The sequence below is a fragment of the Pipistrellus kuhlii genome, unplaced genomic scaffold (genome assembly GCF_014108245.1).
Source record: "Pipistrellus kuhlii isolate mPipKuh1 unplaced genomic scaffold, mPipKuh1.p scaffold_m20_p_1, whole genome shotgun sequence".
Lineage (NCBI taxonomy): Eukaryota > Metazoa > Chordata > Mammalia > Chiroptera > Vespertilionidae > Pipistrellus > Pipistrellus kuhlii.
The window spans coordinates 195,902,091-195,926,632 of record NW_023425404.1 but is presented as its reverse complement, the minus strand read 5'-3'; the positions used below and the strand labels follow the sequence as shown (position 1 = coordinate 195,926,632).

The 24,542-nt window shown below is 50.5% G+C and overlaps 1 protein-coding gene and 1 pseudogene across 2 annotated transcripts; both read right to left on the bottom strand.

The window, feature by feature from the left end:
* Nucleotides 1-10,004, bottom strand: part of LOC118708913 — a 21,984-nt pseudogene extending 11,980 nt beyond the window's left edge.
* Nucleotides 7,892-24,542, bottom strand: ZNF518B (zinc finger protein 518B). Of its 2 annotated transcripts, XM_045574113.1 has the most exons (3): nt 24,430-24,542; nt 22,009-22,288; nt 7,892-14,446 (listed from the first exon to the last, which is right to left on the bottom strand). In XM_045574113.1, exon 3 carries the CDS (start codon nt 14,256-14,258, stop codon nt 11,052-11,054), a length of 3,207 nt encoding a protein of 1,068 aa, XP_045430069.1. In that variant the 5' UTR covers nt 14,259-14,446; nt 22,009-22,288; nt 24,430-24,542; the 3' UTR covers nt 7,892-11,051. The 2 variants fall into 2 exon arrangements, with proteins under 2 accessions (XP_045430069.1, XP_036276347.1); XM_036420454.2 differs by lacking the exon at nt 22,009-22,288 and having other exon boundaries at nt 24,430-24,515.

Here is a 24,542-nt window from a genome sequence, read left to right as displayed (position 1 = left end):
AGTGTGGAGGACTCCTGGCGCTCTGACTGCCTAGGACAGGGGTGGGGAATGTCTGGCCCACGCACCATATAAAATCATTTGGTCTAGCCCTGCCACGGCATTATGGGTGAGTGGATTAAATGTTTGACCAAATATAGCAGGTTAATATTTAAGTTGATAATTTTGTATGACTCATGAATGATGGTTATAAAGATCCCCTTGTAAGGGTGAATGGATGAAGGTCTCATTTGTAGACTCTTCCTGCTGTCAAGGAGCATAGTCTCACCGATCCCCGGGTCCAGAGATTCTTCTATCTACTCAAGGAAGAAGGGGTCAGGAAAGGAGGGAAGCCTTTCCAGGAGGGAGGAGGGTGCTGTCTTCGGAAGGCAGCAGAGGGGTACCTAGAGGATGCGATCGCTGAACAAGCGAAGCTGATACCCCGCTTCATATTTCAAGAGGTGGTGCTGCCAATGGGCTTTCAAAGTGAGAGCTGTTGTGTAGACAAGCAATCAAGTATCTAGTGAGGGGCATGCCTACTAGTGCAGGGGGAATTGTAGTGACATCAGAACCTGCAGAGGCTAACGGATCCCCATGACCTAATCCTGAGTGGGGCTTTGTGTATCCACAGCAGCAGCCAGATTTGAGCTTTAGGGAAGTGTGTTGTCGGCAGGATGGCACAGGGACCAGTCCATTGCTTGGCTACCTGCTGTTCAGGAACTTGAGTCTTCCAGGTCTTTAGTAAGTCTTGTTCCAGCCAGAGGCTGACCTGTAGTGACGGGGAGGTGGATGAGCCTGCAATGAGCAAAGTTGTGTGGAGTTGTCAGTGTTTGCCCTCATTGTTGTATATACTAGTATTGTTTGATTTTTTGACTCATGTTCTACATCTCAAGGGAGTGTTTCTGAAACAGAAACTTGAAAGGCTCTCCCATAAATTATTCCAAAAGGGCTTCATTTCAGCCCACTTCAGGGTGTTACCCTAATCCAGAGCAGGGCAATAGGGAATGTCTGGGTGGCATTTCAAATGTATTTCCTAGCATATTTTTAAAAACATATACAAATATGCCCAAAATGTTAATTAACGTACAGTTCATTTTCAAGATTTAAAAGCATCTGCAGAAATGAGTGCTTTTTTGAGAGCTTGTTTGGAGGTTCTAGCAGGGGAGCGCAGCTACTCGTATACCCTTGACCAAAGACCAGTCCTCTCCTCTTGGGGGAAAGTCGTCCTCTTCCACCAAGTGCGCAGTTTTGGGAGGGACGCACATGGATCGGTGAGGGAGGAGGGGGACACCCGCCTAGCCAGCCAGATCAGCTGAATCAACCCTGGCGATCAATGGGGTGACAGATGTCGCAGCCAGATCGCCCTCACATCCATGGGTGCTTTTTTGGCAATGCCCGTGTCTATTGGTGACCGCCTGGTCCCTGCCTGCTGATAGCGTGAAGCCGTGGTACGGCGCCTGTCGAGTCATTGTGTTGGCACTTGTGCCCGCAGCTCCTCGGCGCCTGTGGTTTTGTGCGTGAACTTCATCTCTTTCGTGCCTCCATGAAAAATCTGGTGGATACGTTTTCTTTGTTCAAAGCTTAGTCTAGCTTCACCCATTATTTCAAGTCAATTAAACCTCCAGTCCCACAGCTCCTCGCTCTGCTCTGGCATATTTTGCTAAGGTTGTTATTGAATGGTTCGTATTCTCAGACTTCCCTGTAGAACAGGGTCTCCAAGATGCATGTAGTTTCCATTGAATCTGTAGTGCCTGAACTATCTCCTGGGAGATTTCCGAAGTGAATGGTGGTCCTTTGTCAAGTTGAATGGTGTAAGGAAGTCCTATCCTAGGGATTATTTCTTTGGGTGGAAGTTTGCTCACTCATTTGCCTTCTCAGTTCTAGTGGGGTAGGCCTCTGCCCATCCAGAAAAGGTGTCTACAAAAACGAGTAAAAGTTTAAAGTTTCTTATGTTTTTAGGCATCTGTGTAAAGTCAACTTGCCAGTTCTCAAACGGGCATCCATCCTTTCTATTGTCCTCCCTTTTTCTGTTGGGCACATTCTGTGTTAGGATTGTTTTTGGGGCGTATCTGACAGGCTTGGGGGATCTTCTGGATGGCCCTTTGTAAATGAGGGCCCTTCAAATGTGGTCGAATGAGGTCCACTAAAGCTTCTCTTTCATAACGGGTCCCTTCCTATAGGTGTTCTGGGATGGAATGTACTAGAGCTTCAGGGAGCAAGGTCACACCTTGAGTGTTGATCCACATGGAATGAGGGTCAGTGTTAGGAATCCCCGTTCATGGGCCTCCTCCTCCTCTGGGTCTGTGCGATGGGGTTTAATTCTCGACAAGTCCAGGTGGGCAATTAAAGCCCCAAGAAGTGATGATCCTCAGGCGGTTGTCTTGCTGCTTTATTAGCCGTTTGGTTTCCCTGGCTTCTTTGGTACTCACCCCGGTGTCCCAGGCAGGGCATTATGGCAATCTGGTTCAATAGATTCACTACCTCAAGCATTTTAAAATCTCTTTTTGAATGCTTGATACACTTATTCCCTCAGGGTAAGAATCCTTTCTTTCCATATTGCCCCAGGGGCATGGGCTGCCTGGAAGGGATATTTAGGGTCAGTATGGATGCTAACATTCTTTCCCTGGGATCATTCCAAGGCTCTTGTGAGGGCTGTCAGTTCAGCCTTTTGTGCCAAAGTCCCTACAGCGCGGTCCTAGGCTCCTATTTCCTTGTCTGTGGTGACTGCCACGTCCCTCGCCCATGAAGCTGCTCCTGTCCATATGGAATTCCAGCCAGGCTCTGTCAGCACTGGTTTAACAGGTCTGGTAGCTGGACTACACTTTGCCAATGACTTCTGAGCAAGTGTTGGAGGTCTGAGCTTCCCGCTGAGTCCAGAAGTAGGATGGCTGGGTCTCGGTTAGAGGTGTTTTGTAAGGTAACATTTGGGTTGTCTAATAGAGCGGCCTGATGTTTTCCCATGTGCCCTGCTGCCAGCTGATGCCCTCCTTTCTGTTCCGATAGGGTTGCGAATCAGAGTGGTACAAACACTGAAGCAAGTTGCCCCAGAGTGCATTTCTCTGTTTCCTGTAAGAAACCTCAGGCAGCTAGCTACTATTGCCCAGAAGCATGGAGCCATTCTTTGGTCCTATGATCTCGTTTCTTTGAGAGAGAGAGGCTATGGGTTGCGGGGTATTTCCCAGGGTCTGGATTAGCATCCCAGGTCCAAGTCCTTGCCTTTCATGAATGTATAATTTGAAAGATTTCTGTAAATTGGGCAATCCTAGTTGGGAGCAAAAATGAGTTTTCCCCTCAAGGTGTCAAATGCTACCTTGCAGTCTCTTGTCCATTCAAGGATTCCCGATTTCAATTGAATATCCCTTAAATCTTCTATTAATATTTCCCAAATATGGAGGGAAATCCTCCCCCCAATTTTTTTTATTAAGGTATTACATGTGTACACTTCTTCCCATTGCACTATCCCCCACTCTCATACATGCCCTCACCCCCCAGTGTCTTGCATCCATTGGTTATGCTTAAATGCATGCATACAAGTCCTTCATTGTGGTAGGGGAATCCTAAAGCCATGGGCAACACTGTCCAACTGCATTGGAGCGAGGCTTTAGTTCTGGGTCCTGCCATTCAAAGGCAAATAGTTGAGCCTGTTCATCTATTGGGACACAGAAAAAAGCATCCTTTATGTCTAGGACTGAAAAGTATTTGCCGTCCCCGGGCCTCGTGGTCAACAAACTACGAGGGTTGGGCGCTGTAGGATGATGTCCTGGACAACGTCATTTATGACCCTGAGAACCTGTACACATTGGTATTAATCTGATGGGAGCTTCTTGACTGGCAAAATGGGAGTGTTAGAAAGAGACTGGCCTGAATGAATTAATCCTGATTTTAAGAATCTCTGCAATACTGGTTGAATTCCCTCTAAAGCTTCCTTTTTACTGGGGTACTGTTTCTTTTGAGGGATTGATGCCCCTATGGGTTGGATGCTAACTGCTGTGCCGAGGGTTCAGTCAGCCCAAATGGCCCAATCAGCTTGTTCGTAGGTCTCGGGTGGGAAGAGTTCACCTTCAGGTCTTTCTGGGCAGGAGCACCTTGAGCTGCAGAGCATGTTCTGACAAGACTTCTAGACACAACTGCTGCTTCTCAGGGGAAAGGGATTTGTGCATGCAGCTTACAGAGCAAATCTCAGCCCAACCATGGACTGGGCAGTCTGGCATGTAGAGAAAACTACGGGTACGTTTTTGGTCTGAGGCTGGCATTCTATCGATATAAGTTTAAGGAATGCCAGTTTTGTCATTGTTTGGTCACTCCAGGAGATACAAAGAACTCATACAACCCAACACCAGCAAGACAATCCAATTTATAAGTGGGCAAAAGACCTGAATAGACACTTCTCCAAAGTGGACATTCAGATGGCCAGCAGGCACATGAAAAAGTGCTCAATGTCGCTGATCACTAGAAAGACGCAAATTAAAACAATAAAGTACCAACTCACACCTGTCAGAATGGCTACCATCAGCAAAGCAACAGACAGCAAGTGCTGGCAAGGATGCAGAGAAAAGGGAATCTGGGTACACTGCTGGTAGGAATGCAGATTGGTGCAGCTACTATGGAGAACAGTATGGAGTTTCCAAAAAGAAAGGATGAATGGAAGAAAGGAAGAAAGAATGGAACTGCCTTTTGACTTTTTAGTAATCCCTCTTCTGGGAATATATCCTAAGAATCCCAAAACACCAATCAGAAAGAATTTATGCACCCTATGCTTATAGCAGCACAATTTACAGTAGCTAAGATCTGGAAACAGCTCAAGTGCCCATCGGTAGAGGAGTGGATAAAAAGCTGTGGTACATTTACACAATGTAATATTATGCAGCTGTAAAAAAGAAGGATCTCTTACCCTTTGTGACAGCATGGATGGACCTGGAGAGTATTATGCTAAGAGAAATAAACCAGAGAGAGATAAGTATCACATGATCTCACTTATATGTGCAATCTAATGAACAAAATAAACTGAACAAAATAGGTCCAGAGATTGACAGACTTCAGAGGAAAGGGAGGGAGGGGGAGACAGGAAGAGATTATCTGAAGAACATATATGCATAAGAACATATATGCATGGACACAGACAACAGTGTGGTGAGGCCTGGGTTGGGGCAGGGTACAGGGGGGTGAAGAGGGAAAAGTGGGCAACAGGTGTAATATCATCAACAATTTAATAAAGAATGAAGTTTGAAGAAGAATCATAATAAACAGCCTAGCTCAGCAGCACAGAGACTCAGCCATAGGTCTACTCACACATGGAAGCCGGAACCAGGGAGAAAAGCATGGACTCTCCACAAATGGGTGTTAGCACAACCGAGTGAACTCCTGGGCTGACTGTGAGGATATACATCTAATATGATTTAGGTATTTTTCATATTAAACAACTTTGGACCCAGAAATCTTTTTGAAACGCCTATAACTGACAGCTTGTGTTTTATGATGGCGCCCACTGTTCTATGGAAGTTCATTTTTAATACAAAATTTAACATAAAAGGATCTCTTTGTGACCTAGATGTAGGGAAGGATTTCGAAAATAAAGCACAAAAAGCCCCAAAACCTAAAGTTTAAAATAAGTAGTTCAATAGTAATGTACAAAATACCAGCAGCCATGCACAGAAAATGAAAATGTCCAATGTGCAAAAGTACACCATCCCACTAGGAATCGGGGAATGAAATGGAAATAATACAGTGCTTCATCCTGGTTCAATATATATTTTAAAAAATATATTGTTTTTTTTACAGAGAGGAAGGGAGAGGGATAGAAAATTAGAAACATCAATGAGAGAGAGACATCAATCTGCTGCCTCCTGCACACCCCCTACTGGAGATGTGCCTGCAACCAAGGTACATGCCCTTGACCAGAATCAAACCCAGAATCCTTCAGTCCACAGGCCGACGCTCTATCCACTGAGCCAAACCGGTTTCGGCAGGTTCAATATTTATTGCCAAATAGTATATTGACGTTTCTGTTTCTCCGTATCTTCACTGGCTCTCGGACGACGGTCTTATTTCCCAGCCACCAGGCTGGCGAGCTGCTTTCCACGCAGGTGACTACATTCACACTCCCAGCATCGCCGTGAATGCGGTCAGCGGTCATCAGTGGTCCATTTGCTGCCCTTTCCTCTGCACACGGACGGGCTGCAGAGCCCCTTGGACGGCTGTGGCCTCTTTGGACACTGGGTTGTTTCTCCACCTGTGCAACGTCCCCTCCTCCTGCTCCTTCTCTGCTGGGGTGATGAAGCCCAGGTGTTCAGATGGCTCAGCTATAAGACACCCCTTCCCTGCGTCAGAGGCGCTCCCTGCCAGACTGTGCACATGCCTTGTGAATGAGAAGTAAACATTTGGCTGACCAACTAAGATTGTTGCAAAATAGTCTCAAAGTCGCAGGTGTAACGGCTCTCCAGGGGACAGACCTAGAACTAGAACTGCTGGGAATGAGAAGACGAATGCAGACTTGGCATTCCCTAAACAAGAGTTAGTGAAACCTAGTCTGCCCCAGTTTTAGAGACACAGACATAAATGACACCATTTCCCCCATAAAAACATGTCAATAATACTGTAGATGTCTTGGGTCACATATATTTAATTTCATCTCTTTCTATGCTTTGGAATGTCATTACTGAAAAAGTGAAGATGACAGACACGGCTCACATCCTCTCTATTGGACTGCACTGCGCCAGACTGAGTCCAAAATCCTCACCAAGGCATCTGGGCCCAACCAGCATGCCTGATACCAGCTGCAGCCTTAAGGCAAGTCACGCTGAGAGCCTGAGGCCGCAGAAGGCTCTGTCTGTTGCAAAACAGCGCTACAGAAGGAGGGGTTCCGGGTGCTTCCTGCTCCTCTGCCCCTCAGCCTGTGAATGGGCATCTGTAACCTTTCTGAGCAGCAGTTTTCTCACCGATAAAATGTGAATGAATGACTGCCCCTTCCTAACTCTATGGCCTTGGAAGTCAGTTTCTGCCCAAGTCCCCGCTTCTGTTCCCTGGTAGTCGTCCTGGTGGCCCAGGCTTACACACCCCCTTCAGACCTTCACTGCCTGTTGATCTCTCCTGGCCCCTAAATAACCAGGGGCAACTTAGGAGCCTCCTTCTGGAGGGTTAGAGGACAATAAGCTCTGCAATTGGGATAACCATCAACCAAACTGCTGCCCTGAAGCAACTGCCATCTCCTCTTTGTCCACCTCAGGGTCAAAGCAAGTTCAAGTCTCTTTTCCCTTTTGACCTGCTTGGATGCTGGGAGAGAGAGGGAATGAAGCCCTCCCCAAACATCCTCACACCCCTTCTCCCCATGGAAGTGTGGTCCCGAGGCTTCTCAGTGGCGTTAGCACTCCCACCCAGGAACCCTCCCCGCGGAGAGCTGTGCAGGTTAAGTGGCTGTACATTCTCCCAGGAGGCCACTGACCATGGTGGGAAGATTAACACTGCTGCCCACATCAGCACCTTGCCGATTTCAGCCAGAGCAAAACAAAAACATACACGGGTTCCTAGCTGGTGTGGCTCAGTGGATAGAGCATCGGCCTGCCGACTGAAGGGTCCCAGGATTGATTCCAGTCAAGGGCACATGCCTGGGTTGCAGGCTCAGTCCCCAGTAGGGGATGTGCAGGAGGCAGCCAATCAATGATTCTCTCTCATTGATGTTTCTCTCTCTCTCTCCCTTCTCTGAAATCAATAAAAACATATTTAATAAAAACAAGTCACTTGGCCTCCTCTCAGGGTGCATAGCTAACCAGCAGGACATGGAATGCAGAACAGACCCCGGGGGGAAGCACGGTCCCTGCGCTGTGTACGGTGATGCTGCCTGGACTGCACTTGGGTCAGAAATGTACTGCGCGCAGGCAGGCTGTGCAAGGAAGAAACATTTGAAATGAAAGGGCAGAGAAATGTTGACAGTTGCTTTATTTAACAAAATTTACTCCAACTTCTAAATCTCTATATAAACGTTTCCGAAGCGCAGCAGCACACACTGTGAACACAGAACCTCTAGGTGCTTGGAACGGGCTAGGCAAGGTTTTCTTTTTTCTCACGTTGATGCTCACAGGTTCACGCCGTCTTCGACAGGCAGGGCAGCGTCACCCCTTCACGTCTGGGGACGGCTTCTACAGGGGGTCCCAGAGCAGGAGGCAGGGGCTTTCGAGGGGTAATACATTGCGTTCCATTTAGTTCAACAGCACCTGGCCCAGAACAGGGGCTCACAACATTGTTTGGGGCTGGGGGGGGTGGGGTGGGAATGTGAGTAAAATAGAATCTATGAAGTCATTAGAAAAAACGAACAACTTTCTCTGTCATATCATAAATATAAGATCATCTCATCTCTGCCCCCCAAAAGAAAATGGGTTAACAAGAAGGGTAAAATGATGTCCTTGGTAAGTACTATGAGTCAAGTTTCGTGAAAGGTCCTTCAAAATCATGGCAAGAAAGAGCACACAAATCCTCAGCCCAGTTCTGCTCCCTGCTCCAATCTCGTTAGAAATGACAGGACAGTGCATTTCATGACACTTACCTACACACTAACGAGCTACTTCCTCAGGCTCTTCACATGGGGAGGACAGCCAGCCTTTCGGCCTCACTTTTTACGACTCCCAGGAGCCTTTCTGATTCTGAACCCCCTCACGGAAGGGAGCTCTGTACAGGGGTGTAAGCTGCTTTAGGTAATACTTGCCAAAGGGCTGATGCTGCAAAGTGTGAATACTTCATGTTGACACTTAACACTGACCCAATTCATGGCTCTCTCTCCCGAAAGGCCAGTCTGCGCTTCCAGAAAGACGCGACTGTGTAGTGAGGTATAGGAGGAGGAAGAATCGCAGCCTTCTCTTCTTTGAGTGCCTCGGGAGGCTCCTTTCACGGCGGAGGGGCTTGGACCCACGCACGGGCAAACCTGCGCCTGGTCTCTGCACGCAGCGAGGCAGGCAGCTCCGCTGCTCAACGCCCCGACTGGAAATGCGCGGACCGAGGCCTGTGATGGAATGGTCGCCGGGGTGCCACTTCGTTTGTTCCCACGAATCCGACCCACTCTCCACTGTGCTTCCATTGCTCTGAGTGTGATCAGACCATTATCAAAAGGTACTTCCAAAATAAGTTATTTCTAGAATATAAAACATTTTATATTTTTCCAAACCACCTAATTTCATTATAAAATAGGAAATCAGAAAATTAGTCATTAGTTTTCATATGGTAAAAAATACTGATATGTGTACATACACATATATATACACATAAACAATCCAAATTTCAACAAAAATTAACCAATGAACAAACTCAGGGATCATGTCCCAAATTACATATAAGACATGTTAACTACTGTCATGAGAAACAATGACACAGAAGAACTGCAATACCCCCTCCACCCCCCAATCAGAGGTAATCTAAGACTTTCCCTGTGGGGAAAAAGAAATATTCATCTGACTACCCAATCATCAGGAATCTCTCTCGCATCTTCACCTGCGACAGCCCCAGTGGCATTCCCTGCAGCACCGGCCTGAATGCCTACCGGGAGAACCACTGAAGGGCCGGGCTGCCGTGTGTCTGAGCCATTCGCCGTCTGCAGGATGGCTGGGGCCCAGCGGAGTGGGCAAGGAAGGGTTAAGATGCAGTTCAAGCTTCATCTGCCAACTGAGTATTGCCCAAGAAGCCCCAGCGGCAGAGGGCGGGCTGTTTCTGATGCCCACGAAGGTGCTGTCAGCTCAGCACCGGTCTTGACACCTGGCGATGGAGAGGGGAGCAATGGGGAAAGCATGACCATGGTAACGGTCAGTTAGAAGCACACTGTTCCTGTCAATGAAGACCCGGGATAGCATTCCTATAATCTTAACAAAGATGATGGGACACTTGCATTTTGTTGATTCATGCCCATTTTTAGTATTTTCACGAGGGTCAGCTTTTAAGGGGCCTCAAAGGCACAAAAGCAAAGGGATGGGCGGTGAGTGGGGAGTTGTCTGAACAGGCCCCTGTGGAGTAAGAGAAATGGCAAAGGAGAGAAGGCTGCAGCCTGGGGTGGAAGGCAGTGTCTGTGAGCCCTGTGTGATGGATGGAGAGTTAGTTCCCAAGTGAAAGAGTTAGTTCTCAGTCATCTTAAAGTCACAGCTGCCTCCACAATCTGACCTTGCATTATCTTCCCAGGTGTGATCTATGCTGTAAGAGGCCCGCCTAGCTACATTTTTAACCGGCTACTTTGCTCATGAGAGGGGTAAGGACAAACAAAAGACTTAATTTGAGATATTTCCCCTTTGTGACCATTTCTATTTTATTTTGCAAAAAGGCACATTCCCTCTATAATTGTCCTAAGTTGAGATGTTCAAAAAAGAATGCAAAAGCTTGAAAATGTTTCCTTTCTCCCCTAACACACACTGTGGAAGGAGCAAATTCAGGCAAAACTTGACAATCATTCTTTCAAACAGTCCCAAAAAGCACAGTTCTGTGCTGTAAAGAACTCTTATGAGGATGATGGGGGGGGGGGGGAGGGATTTAAAAGAATGGCTACTTTTCTGTAACCAAATTTAAGATAACAGTAGAAAATATAATTTCCGTTATGTACCAAATATTCAGGAGACAAGTTAATGCAAAGATAAAGTGGATAAGCACACCACCATGGGTTTAACTGATCAGTAGCATTCTGGAATATGAGCATGTGTAACACACTCTAAATTCACCCTCTCCCTGGATGACAAGAGGCTTGTCTCCACTCAGAAACTGGGCTGCTAAACAGAAAGGTCTCAGATCCCACTGAAAATTTGGTGCAAGTTTCACTTCTCTCCAGAAAAAATGCATGTACATAAATTTGTGCGTACTCTTTCAAATGCCTTCCGAATTCCAGTCATACATACATTAGGAGAAACCAGTCACCTGGTTCTCAACATTCCTACAAGGGATCTGAACAATGAACGGTCCTATAATTTCTATTATAGGACCTTCCATTCCTATAATCTCTATTTCTCCTACTGAGTCAGGGATGGGAAAAACAACAAATCCAATCCTAACCAGAATAAACAAAAAAAAAAAAAAAAAAAAAAAAAAAAAATTTGCTTCAAACACCAATTTTTCACTTATTTGCCCTTGGAAGAAAGAACATCCCAATCTCTAGTTGCTTCTATCAAATGCCGTTGGCCGTGACTCATCCACTCTTCCTGGTCTTCGTACAGCCGTCCGCAAAACCAGCACTTAAATGTACACTGTGAGTCATCAGGTAAGGAATCCACCACCTGGTAGTTGTTTTTGTGGACTTTTTTAAGTTTCATTTTCAACATCATTTGCCTTTTGATTTGATTGGCTTCCTCCACGTTCTGGTAGGTCAGCCGAACGTGATGCCGTCTGATGCCTAACTGACACCTGGTCCTCTCCGATAAGACGACCTTGAGGACATTGCCTTTGTACTTGTTTATTACCTTCATCACATTGGTCACTTCCGGTGAGTCAACGTCAGGATGGTTCAGCACAATGACGGGCTGGTTCCGACGGGGGCATTTAATCAGCTGGTCCGGTTTCACGGCTATCAGTCGAAGCTGTCTTGCAACCTGGAAAATTGAAGGATCCTTGAGACTGAGGCCAGGGTCGGCCTGCATTTTGCTTTTCTTCTTGGATGAATGTACTTGCTTGGTTTTATTTTTATTGACAGGAAGACTTCTCCAGGGCACTTTTCCTTGCTTACTCAACTCTCTGCTTCCGGGCGGACCATGCATGGGGCCAGCTTTTTTCAGGATGGTGCTCCCGGCAGCACTCTCCTTCCTTGGTTTAGGCCTGAGAGATGTGTCGAGGTTATGGGACATTTCTATTGGTCCACTTTCGCTTGTTGAAGGCTGTAAGTCTGAATCCGTCTGCTTCACGGGGCAGAACGGAATGGGTTTTAACTGTGTCTCACTGTACGGGATGCTGACGGGGGCTTCGCATGTAGCCTCTATAATGTGGGCGTCCTCAGAGGAATTAAGAACCCTCAACACGGCTCCTTTGGGGATCAACACTGGAGTCGCAACATGAGCCTTCCTAGCGACTTGGCTTTCGGTTTTCCCACTGCCGCCTTCTACAAACTGTGGATATATGTGCTGACGGGTAAGCTGTCTACTAACACCACTATGGTCCTGAGGTTTGGAGAGTGTGTGTGTGGCATAGCCAGGGCCAGTAAATGCCACGTTAATTTCTTGAATACCTTCAGGACTAGCTTTGGAAATTCCCTTTGATGCTTGCCCTATGGAACGACGGTGTGCATTACTGGCAGCCAGAGAGGGAGGCCTGCCACAGGATTCGATTAACTGAGCGATCCTTCTGCGCAGGAGTTCCATTGACTTTATTTTGGATGTTGAGTGGTTCCACTTAACGCCCTCAGGGACGTCTTCAGACCCGGAGCTCAGAGAAAATACTGATGAAATGACTGGGCCACTGAAAGAGTCATTAGTCCTTTCAGATTTCTTTATCTCCAAAAGCTTATCCCCAGGCTGCTGAGATCTGATCCTGTCTTCTCCTGTTATGTTTATGTGTAAATATTCACTTTTACGATGAGAGGAAATCTGGCCTGCATTTGAAACTGCCTTAGAGTCCTCTGTCTGGTTGTCTTTCAGCTTCCTAGAAGAGGGAACCATTCTCACAGGAATACTGATCTCGCTTCTAGATTCCAAGTCATTTTTACTGACGGGCAAAAATCCCCTTTCTCCAGAGAAGGAAATGGCTGTGGGTGATGCAGCCAGAGGAAGGAGCTTCTGGGGGTCCCTGTGCAAATGGCTCCCGTCTTCAGTAAAAGAAACAGCAGCTTTATATGGGAAAGGATTGGGGGCAGTGCCAAGGCCACACAGAACACTGTTTTTCGCTATAGAGGATGGAGAGTGACCTTCTAAGGCAACGGGAGGAAGGGCAGTTGTGTGTGGATACATATGACTCTTTCTCTGCAAATCCTCAACTCTAGCGGGCTTGAGAAGGGGTTCTCCACAGGGGTGCACACTAGGATCTGACATGAACACGTCGTAAGACCATTTCACATTCTTAACTTGCTTCTGAGCTGACTGAAGGCCATCAAGGCCGCCCGGTTCTCCAGCAGCCCCTTCCGTCGTCAGTGCCTTGGTTGGTTCCGCAGGGAGCCTTTTCCCTCGTTCATCCGAACCCTTCTCTTTAGTCCTACGTTCAGCATGACCTCCGTCACCCCCGCCAGCTTCTAGGCCGTTATTTTCTTCCAAAGGGAACAGTTTCAGAACGAGCTGCTGGGTCCCGTTGACGACCTTCACGTCGATCAGCTGGGCCAAGCAGTTGGCGGGGACCACGAGCTCCGCTGGCGCCACCACAGTCAGCGGCATCCCGGGCTGCACGGGCTCCGAGGCTGGGGACAGCACCTCCACCTCCACGCTCTTGTTCTCTAACACGCTGACCTCGCTCGGCTCCGACAGGGTCCCTCCGTTCGGAATGCACACCACGTCTTTCTGGTGGTCCTTCGGCTCGGGGACGAGCATGATGCTGCGCACCCGGTCTTTGCTCGTCTGGAGGGAGAACCTGGAGAGCTGGTCGGACAGCCTGCTGGGCAGGGCGGTGCCCGGCTCGGAGGCTTTGGAGAGCTCCGCGCTCTGTCTTGACACGCTGGTCCTTTTCGGCTCCAGCTTGGCCCCGGCCTTGGGCTGCCGCTTCCCGCCGGCCCTCTCGTGGACTCGCTTCCTGTGCTTGACGATGTAGTCGTTCCGGATAGCGCCGTAGTCGCAGTACTCGCACCGGTAGGGGAAGATGCCCGTGTGCTTCACCAGGTGCCTCTGGAACTCCCCCTTCGTGTAGGAGATGTGGCTGCAGTGAGAACAGATGAACTTGATCTCTTCGTGCTGAAGCATGTGCTTCCTATACTGCAGAGGGTCCTTCGTGGAGAAGCGACACTTGTCGCAATAGTACTTGCCCGGTTTAAAGTTCCTTACCTTGAATTTGTTATTGCCGGGACTGGCGGCGGAGTCTACGTGGGTCGCGCTGGGATCGCTGCTCCCGAAGGGAAAGTGGGGAGAAGCCAGGCCGAAGCTGCACTGGAAGCACACGAAGCTGTCCTCCTGGTAGCTCTGCCCCGGCTCCTTTTTCAAATCCCGAAGAGGGACCTGGTGAATGGTCTTGCACTTCACACACATGGCCGAGGTCATCACGGCGGCCTCGGCCTCGGAGCCTTGATACAAAGCCGCCTGAGCTTCTTGTCTGTCCGGCCGAGTGGCTCTGTTAGCATGAGGTTGTCGAGGCGACATGGTCAGAGAGTTATGTCCATCGAGTACCTGTGAACTGAATAACTGCTGTCCAATGTCCTTCATCTTCTCAGCTGCATTTCCAGGCACAGCCCACGGGGATCCAGGCGGACTTCATGTGACTGAATCCTTCCGGGGCAGTCTTCAACCAGCTCTGATGGGCAGGCGCGTGGTTCCTTCCGGGGGGCATCCTGAGTTATCTCTGCCCGGTCCTCAGATATGACTGCTTCCAATTCTCTCTGTTCCAGGCAACACTAAAGGGGAAAAGAGAAACCACAGACCATGATGAACACGTGAACTTAAGAGTTAGCTGAGCTATTTCCAAACTTACCCTACATCTCAGTGACCTTGGGAATGCATGCTCAATCTCAACCTAGGATCTTAGACACATGGATGGTAACACATAATACAACCGAGCTGGCAAATTAAGGAATGTAAACTGCAAATACTTTCAAATTGGTCTCTAACGCTCATCACTTAGACCCGTGGTCGGCAAACTGTGGCTTGCGAGCCACATGCGGCTCTTTAGCCCTTTGAATGTGGCTCTTCCACAAAATACCACGGGCTGGGCGAGTCTATTTTGAAGAAGTGGCGTTAGAAGAAGTTTAAGAAATATGGCTCTCAAAAGAAATTTCAATCATTGGACTGTTGCTATTTGGCTCTGTTGACTAATGAGTTTGCCAACCACTGCCTTGGACCAACTGTGGCCATAAACAAGGAGTAAGGAAAGCACAGAGGCCCCTCAGAGAACCTTTCCTCAGTGACAATCATTTCTCAGTGTCGCAGAGGGCATCCTGGCCATGTCCCAGGTACACTCTCACCGGCCTCACTGACTGCTGGGACAGTGCGCTGTCACTCAGCTCTTAGACAAGCGAGTCTTCAAGTGGTGCCTCGGGGCTTTGGATCGGGTACCCGTTCGTTTCTGCATTACAGCTGAACGACCTGCGTGGACCCAATCTCTCACGCACACCCCACTCGCTTCCATGAGTTCTAAGTCAATACTGATAGTATTGGGCAGACAGATATTCGTTCCTCCCGCATCTTCCTGAGCCTCTACAAGAACAGTGCCAGGCAGGGCAGTGAGCAAAAGCAAATGAGTCCCTGCCTCCTGAGGGGAGGGGTTGGGGAGGCAGGTTGTATACCTGTCAGACAGTAATTGGGAACAAAATACCATAAAGGCGGGCAGAGGGAGAGGGAGTGACTCTGTGACAAAGTTCAGGGCTGGCGTGGAGGAGAAGAGTTGGCAAAGCCTCTCCCCACCCCCAATAAGCTGGCTTCTGAGCAGAGACCCCAGCGCAGCCAGGCAGTGAGCATGGGGCTGTTGAGGAGAAGGCATCTCGAGCAGAGAAGCAGTGGTCTGTGGGAAGTGGGCCTGGAGCACGTGAGGGACAGGAAGGGGCTGAGCAGGGAGGGAAGCAGCGGGAGGGGAAGCGAAGGGAAACTGGAGGCAAACAGGGGAGTGGGAGACTAGCCAAGGCAGGGTCTACAGTAGCCTCAGAGGATGTGGCCTCTCCCTCGCATGGCAAAGAGCCAGGGAGAGAGCAGAGTGGGGATGAGACATGGTCTATACGGCAACTTCAGCTCCGGCCTCCGGCTGCTGAGGGCGAAGGGATGGGGCAGAGGGCCCAGCTGGGACACGGAGGGGGATCAGGCTGCAGCCGTGCACGTAACACAGTGGCCACTTTTATATAAAAAGTTGGTTATGTTTAAATATCAACCCCTCCCCTGAATTCACAATTAGGACTGAGCAAAAACCAGTCTGTTTTTGGGGTCTGTTAAAAGCCTTTCTTTTATGACCTTAAAAAAAAAAAAGCTACTTAAATCTTTGGGCTTCAATTTTTTCAGTGGCAACTGGAATTGAGGACAGGTCTCCGTGGGAGAACTGCTTAAGTCTGGCTCCTCTCGTGTGGGACACCCCTCTGAGTGGGCGGCACTCAGGGCACGCAGTGTCCACTCTGATTGGCCTCCTCCTTCGGGGCACTGACAGGCCAGGAGCCATACAAGGTCTGAGAGGCTCTGCAGGGTCGAGAGAAAACAAGTCCAGCATGCTTGGATCTGGCCTAGCACCTGCCTGCACAAGCAGCCTGGAAAAGCGTCATGAGGACATCAGCGCTGGATACCCAGCTTCAAAACACTTTTACCAGCTGACCATGAGCTTGATGCTCTGATGGTTGCCACGAAACTCCTTTCCTGTCCACGCGGCTACTTTTATCATCGCGTAGTTCTCGTCGTCAAGAACTGACCCTTAAATGAGACCGAATCCAGCCTCCTGGTAACTTCCCTCTATCCCGATGCTGATGCTGCCAAAGACTTAGTTCCCTTCCTAGCCTGGCTGTGCCCCCGCACACCTCCTCTCACCCAGCCCTTAGTTCCCAGCCCTGCTCAAATATCTGCCCGCTTCTCATCTGCCAGCCTCAGGACCCTGCTCTTTCCAGAGAAGGGACAGGGAGAGAGACAAACAGCAGAAAGGAGAGGAAACGAACAGGCCCGCCTGGCACAGCTGGCTCCCCAACTCTTCCAGCCGAACCCCTGGCACGCTGACCCTAAGAAGTTCCCAAAGAAATCGTGTAACGAGGTGCCTGTTTGAAGCCTCATCCAAACCGGGATTGTTGGCACCTTTTCTGTTTCTCAGCCACCAAGAGGCTTCAAAAGCCACGGAAGACAGTTTTGCCCTTTTCTCTCGGGTCCTTTTAAAACGCGGGGGTGTCATGCTTCCTAACACTAAAGACCGGCCACCTCACGACACTGGACGGTGAGAGCATGTACATTAGTGAGGAGTGAGCAGGTGCTGACAGAGGAAGGACCCAGAGAATGAGCAGATCCACCGCAGAGCTGGGGGAACGCAGGGTCCCTTTGGAGGTGATTATGCAAAACCGTCCCAGCAGTGATTTTAAATAAAAACCCCAGGAGCAGGTGCTCATAGGAAGCTCAGGCTACGACTGTCAAGTCCAGTTTAGGGGAGAAGCTGTCGGCGTGGTAATGACAGCATTCTCCAAGCAACGCAATGTTTCCCCCGGCATTTCCCTTAGGCCCGGGAGGAAGAGTCAGGCTCTCTGACAGCAAGCAGACGTGCTCTGTGGCCTTCGCCACGTGTGTGGCCAGTCCAGGGGGGAGGCCCTCGGCTGGAATACCCTGGTCAGAGATGAAGGGGCCAAGTGGGAGAACAGGAAGGCTTTGACCGTGCTACTTCCTCGTGGACAGCAGCAGGCGCACCTGGGCAACGGGCTCCCCCGCCCTCCCCTCCAGAAATCTGCTCTATCGGGTTCCCGGGCAAGCACTCTAGGCTGGTCCTCCTGGCAACTCACTGCCCAGCCGGCCGAGGACTGCACTGAACCCGGCAGCTAAAGGGCCATGTGCCTGGTACGGAGAAGGCACCAATAAATGACGTCGCCCTCGCTGTCCGTGTCCACCTGCCTTCCAGACTACCACAAACCTCCTTTTAGAGAATTTAGGGAGGCTCTCAAAACATGGACACTACTTAGCATTAACTTCTTTTGTTATTAATCCTCACCCGAGGGTGTTTTTCCATTGAATTTTAGAGAGAGTGGAAGGAAGAGACAGATAGAAACATCGATGTGAGAGAGACACACTGACTGGTTGCCTCCTGCACGCACCCCGGGCCAGGGAACCTGCAACCGAGTTGCATGTCCTTGACAGGAATAGAACCTGGGGCCCTTCAGTCCAAGGGGCCAATGCTCTAGCCACTGAGCCAGACCAGGTAGGCCAGTGTTAAGTAGCTTTTGACACAGTAAGATGGTTTTTACATTACGAGTACGTTGCCTGTTTCTGAACAGCACAGAGCGAGCTTTTTAACGTGGCATTGCCACACGGTGCCACCCACGCACTGCCCCCCACGGCCCCGCCCTTCCTGGAAAGGCCCACGCACAGCACCTGCTGCTGGTGGGTCTTCCTTTTGACCTCCCTTGTCCTGGTTTCTGAGAGGTTTATTGTGGGGACACGTGAAAAACCGATACTGACTGTAAGAACCGCTTCAGTGACACTGGGGGCTGTAAAAACCATACAGCACTGTACTTTGTACATAACATTCCTTATTGAGAAGGAAGCATTTGGCTTCTCAATAGTGCAAACCTCAAATATTCAGATTTAGAGGAATACTAGCGAGACAGCTCTTGAAGCTACAGATTCTGGAATGAGATTACAGGCTTTGACGCCCAGCCCGGCGGGTTCCTAGGTGGCCTGGGCGGACTGTCCATTCCTGGTCAGACAGTAATAGCACCTCCACCACTGGGCCGCTGCGAGAAGGAACTGTGCTCATGTGACTACAAGGGCTTAGATAAGTTCCTCACACATCAGACACTGTTTAAAATATTTTCCAGCCCTAGCCAGTTTGGCTCAGTGGTAGGGCGTCGGTCTGCGGACTAAAAGGTCCCAAGTTCGATTCCGGTCAGGGGCATGTACGTTGGTTGCAGGCACATCCCCGGTAAGGGGTGTGCAAGAGGCAGCTGGTCGATGTTTCTCTCTCATCCACGTTTCTAGCTCTCTCTTCCTCTCTGTAAAAAATCAATAAAATATATTTAAAAAAAATATTTTCCAGCCCTAGCCAGTTTGGCTCAGTGGGTAGAGCGTCGGCGTGCGAACTGAAGGGTCCCAAGTTCGATTCCGGACAAGGGCACATGCCCAGGTTGCGGGCTCCGTCCCCAGTAGGGGGCGTGCAGGAGGCAGCCAATCAATGATTTTCTCATCCTTGATGTTTCTATCTCTCCCTCTCCCTTCCTCTCTGAAATCAATAAATACATTTAAACATATTATTTTCCACTTTTTATGAAATTATGCCTATCACAAAACCTGTCAAGGGGGCTAACAGGCTTCTTAGCTGTCAGGCAATGGTTCTCTCCAGAACATACACTGAACCTCACTTTATAATGTTAATGCCATTTGCTTGGTTGTACAGCCTAAGAGAGAATTTACCTCTGGGGCAAAACCACCCCTCCAGCCTGCCTGGCAGAGGCAGACAGGTGCTTAGATGCACTGCAGAGAAGGCGCTCTAACCACAACTTGTACAGAAGTCAGTTCCTAAACTGCCTTGTCTTCTCCAAGCCCGTGAGCTGTGCACCATGTCCCTGGAGCAACAACTGGGTTTCCATGCGGGATGGTCACGTGAACAGTAAGAAAAGCAGCTGGCCAATTGCGTCAATTGTATCATAGACATTTCTGCTCAAGAGAGATGCCCACCAGAATCCATATTAGTCGGCCAACTGCTTCCTTTTTGGACAGAGAAGCAAATTTAGGAAGCTCTTTCCAGAAAGCCTTTCACTGTGGCTCCTGCCGCCCTGTCCCGGGGGCGGGGCAGCAGCTGTGTGCCCATGGAGAGCAACGGGAATGGAGGTGCAGGTCTGCAGGCCCCGCCCCGAATCTGTCCCTGTGCTGGGTCCTCAGGCAGGTGACTTCTCTCTGCATCGCCAGGCAAGGAAACGGGCCTTGAGGGCACCAAACTTCAAGGGTAATTAAGAGAAACCAACTAGGTAATGTAGGCAAAGCACTCAGCCTGGTGGCAGAGGTGCTCACAAACTGCGCCTGCTCCTCTGCCTGCTGCTCTGTCTGTACACCTCCCTACCCCAGCGGCTGCCAACCTTTCAGACCCCCGACCACCACTGGTTGGTGACGGCCGTCCTACCCCAGTGTCCAGAGCATGTAGACAGCTAATCCCTGACTGGGGAAGGGGGTGGAGGGGTCCCAACGTTAGGGATCCAACGTTAAGTGTGTAAACATAATACTGCGCTAGTAGGATGGCGTTCAGGGAGAAACTTGCCTCACTCAGCAAAATCTTCAGATCATTAGAAAGAATCAGAATTGAACTGAATGGTAAATGGATCTAAAGAAGGAAATACAGCAATTAGGTTATCGGTCATTTTGCCAAACTTTCTTTACACTTAGAAATGACTGAACTACAAATTGGTGGCTGTTCTGATGACAATTTTTTCTCCAAATGCTGCTGACTAATATCACCCATGGAGACCCTAGCTTTCCTTCTGAAACCGTGCGGTTTGCTTGGGGCCCAGAACCGGGCGAGAGGCTGGAGGCCGGACAAGAGAGTCCGTTCAGATGCCTCCGCCATCCAGGTGCGAGTGTCACTAACAGCAGGGACAGCAACGACCCTGGATGGCAGGAACAAGGGCCAAAACCTAGGCTCTGACTCCATAGCTGTGCGATGCCCTCTGAGCCCGAGTTTTCTCGTGTGTAAGCTGGGAATAAAGAATGCCTGATTTACATGGCTGGTGTGAGGGACAGGTGTCTATGCAAACAGCAGGTGACCTGCTGACTGCCATGTCTTGTCAAAGAAATCTACATTTTTGTAAGACTCCGTGGAACACAGAAGAGTCCAGTGCTCAGCAGGGAAGCAGAAACTCTGCTGAACAAAGGGGCTGAAGAGAGAGAGGTCTGGAGGCAGGTCCATAGCAGGGGGTGAGGGTCCACCCCAGCCCCACCGCCTATCAAAGAGTTACTTTGGGTTGGACCTGATGCCGTTGAGCACATCAGCTGAGACTACTTCAGACAACAGTTTTCATAGTTTAAAAAGAAAGTTTAACAGGAAACCTTTAGAAAAAAAAAAAGGCTATGAATAATGCTAGAGTTCAAGTCTACAACTTAGAGTCCTATATGTGGAAACATCAACGTTAAGAAGCAAGTATGCTCTTGATGGAATTAAAAAATACAAGATATAGCCGAAGCCGGTTTGGCTCAGTGGTAGAGCATTGGTGTGCAGACTGAAAGGTCCCAGGTTCAATTCCGGTCAAGGGCATGTACATTGGTTGTGGGCACATCCCCGGTGGGGGGTGTGCAGGAGGCAACCGATCGATGATTCTCTCTCATCGGTGTTTCTAGCTCTCTATCCCTCTCTCCTCCTCTCTGTAAAAAATCAATAAAATATATTAAAAAAAAAAAAAAAAAACAAGATATAAAACAAGGTAGTCTTTACAAGGAATAGTACAAAATTCTGTTATTATATAACTAGTGACTTCGGGTCTCTAAGGAAATAACAGTTTTGTATTTGTCATTTTTTTTTTTTTTTTTTTTGGCCTTTAGGAAAAATTATTTCATGGAAGGAAATGAAGAGTTTAATAAAAGGTATAATCAAACACAGTAGAAATACCTCCCCGAAAATCAGTGATGCTTAAACCTTGCCTGCTTCAGGGTGACCACGTTTCAGAATAGGTGCAGGAGGTGAAACTCATTTTTTAAAGAGGTCCCTGGGATGGTCGGTCGCCCTACTGTGTGCCAAATTACCTGGGAGGCTCCAAAAGAGTGCTGCCTGGGCCCCCGGTGTGGTTCTGGGGGGCAGCCGAGGCTGAGAACAAGCACCTGGCAGGACAGGTGCAGGGTGCGTGCAGGAGCGGCAAGAATGCCAACATCCTACGCAGCCTTTCAGACGCCGGACCCGCCTGCGGGTGCCTGGAGGCAGGACGAGGCCTCTGCCTCAGACTGCAACGAGGTGATTAGGCAAGTGGACTCTGGGTCATACCTTGCTTAGCCACGTGACCTTGGAGATATCATCACTGAGGCTCTCTGTGAAGTACGGAATGACAGTCACCACTTAACAGACTCTCGGAAAGTTCAATGTTCCCGCCACAGTGAGCCCACCGAGCTTGCACCGGGACTGCCTGACCCCCACACCTGCCAGGGGCTGCTGCCTTTTACAGGAGGTGGAGAGGAGTAAAAGCTCCCCCTGTGATCGGATCCGGACGCTCCGTGGCCGGCTGCATCGGTCAACCTCAGAGCGCCTTGGCCTACGCCATGCAGAAGGGTGCCTGCAGGAGCAGATTCATACATTCCCTCCTCAAAGCACACCTTCCATTACCTGCTTCCGGGAAGAGAACGGGCCGGGAGAAGCTGTGTGGCTTTTGTAAGGCCAAGGAGCTGGTGACTAATGGGAATCCTTTGCTTCGTGCTACCCGCTGGGTGAGCTGTGCGCCGAGGTCACAGCATCTGCTGTGCTGGCCACGGTTCCGACTTCTGGGCAGGTGGCAGCGGCTCTGGCTTGTCTTCTCGGGCACCCAGGCCCATCCGGTCTGTCCTCTGGGCCCTGGCACGGGTGTCTACACTCAGACCCCGGGGCAGCCAGCCCTGCACGAACAGCCCTGCAACAGAAGCCAGACACTTGGGTTGAAGTCCCAGGCCTGTGCAGCCTTGGTTTCTCCAGATCCTTTTCTTCCATTAAAAGGGGGGTGAGCCCCCACAGTGCTTCTCAAGTAGGGGTGTTGGGCAAAGTCGCAGAGGGAGCTTAAGGTGGACAATGAGGCCTCCCAGGGCTCCGATGACCCTTTGCCTGGGGTGGGCTCACGCCTGTGGTTTAAAATTCTTCCCAGGTGATGCTGCTGCCTCCCCGCCCTCACCCCAGGACGAGTGTCTGGTTTAAATGACCTCTAGCCACTTCCAGCTGGAGGGCGGACCCGGGAAATGGCAGTTGGCTGGGTCTGTGAACAAAGAAAATGCCTTGTAGGCCATGCAGCTAGAGAACAACTGAGACCGGAAAACCTCCCTGGCAAAGACGGACCTTGTTCGGCATAGTCAACAGCAGAGGGCGTGGCCGTTACACCTAATTCATGCCGGATGAATGAATGAATGAGTGAATGAGTGAATGAAAGAAAGAAATGCCAGACTTTATGGTGACCATGAAAATGTTCTTTTTTCTTCCTCTTGCACAAAAGCTGGCCCAGATCCCCTTACTTAAGAGCAAGCAGACATGTTTTTATTTTTTCGTGGCTACTGCTGGGTTTTTAAAATTGACATTTGTCTGGCATCGCGCACCAGGGAGGAGGCCTAACAGACAGAATCCTGCCCTCCTCCACCTCCTCCTCCGTCCGTTTTCAAAATGCCATCAGCACAAGACTGGACACACACACGTGTTCCTTCTCTTTAGAGCCCAAGTAAAAAGTAAATTTAAAAAACTGTATCCCAGAAAACATTGATCTTGTGCGGTTTAAAAAGCCGAACATTCTACTTGCCTCCCAGCACTTACAGAGCCTCTAGGACGCTGGTTTCTAAAGAGCCCATGGCGGGTGCGGGGCTGGGCGGGGCTGGGCTGGGCCTGTGACTCAGACAGACACACACTCCAGTGTCTGCTCCTCTGCAGGCAAGTCCTTCCCTTCCTGGAGAGCAAGCTGTCTGATTGTAGGTGACTCTCCTTCCATGTGGAAGGGTTCGAACCCATCACAGTTTAGCCGTTTAGACGTGTTTAAACAACGCTCAGCATTTCGCATTTCGTTTCATAAAGGTGGGCCGCTCCCCCGTTTTTGGAAGTCGGGGGTATGTTAAACGCCCGACATACGCGAGGAACTGAGGTGTGTTGCACTCTCTCCTTTGCTTTCCCCTTCCCGTGAAGAAATGCTCGTTCTTTTGGCATCCTGTGTCGTTTTTCCCTGGCCTGAAACTGCCCAGCAACCCCGAGATAAACAGGCAGGCCGGAGTGGGGTGGGGGAATCCTCTCTCCTCCTTCCCCAGCAAAAGATGCCCAGGTCCCCCCAAACAGAAGCCCGTCCAGCCCCTGGGCACACCCTAAAACACCCAAGAAAAGACAATGCCAGTCGGTTTTCGAGTTTATTGTTGGCACGCTCACGCCGATGGTGCAGGGTTCGAGGCGAGTCCACAGCAAACAGGCACAAGGGGGCTGCCCCGGGGTCTCCGGGGCCAGACGGCCGGGCCTCCTGGAGGAACGAACGGAGGGGCGCCCCGGACTGCTGGGAGCCAGCACACGTCAGAGCTCACCTCCAGGCCGAAGGAGGCTTTAAAAATGGCCTCCTGACGACACTTCCTGCTGCAGGACCGGTAGGCGCTCCCGGGAGATGCATCATTTAAAACGCAGGGGCGGCCTCGGAGGCCCCGGCGGCGCCCGCACCCGGACCCAGGCCCGGGGCGCCCCTGGGTGACCCCGCGGGCCCCGTGGGCACAAAGGCGGGCAGGCAGGGGCGCCGCACGCACTCCACGCCACGGGGCACTGGGGTCCGTGCACTCGCTCCCCGCACCCCGTCCCGCTCCCTACCCCGCCCTCCGGCCCCGCTTTGCACCAATGGCCCCTGGTACCCAGCCCGCCGCCCGCCCCGCACCAGCCTGCACCCGCCGTGCGGAGCCCGGAGCCGGGTGGGCGCGCAGGAGCCGGCCGCACGCCAGTCCCGCCCCGACTCGGCGGCCCCCGCCGCCGTCCCGTCCCCCTCCTCGCCTAGCCCCCGCCCGCCCCGCGCATTCGAACCCGGAGCCCCGGCCCTCCTGCCCGGCCACTCACCAGCCGGTCCCGGTGCGAGGAGGGGCGCCCGGTCCCCGCCAGGCCGAGCCGCCGCCGCGGCGCCGCGCCGGGTCCTGGTCCCGCCGTGTAGGTCCCTACCCGGGGGCGGAGCC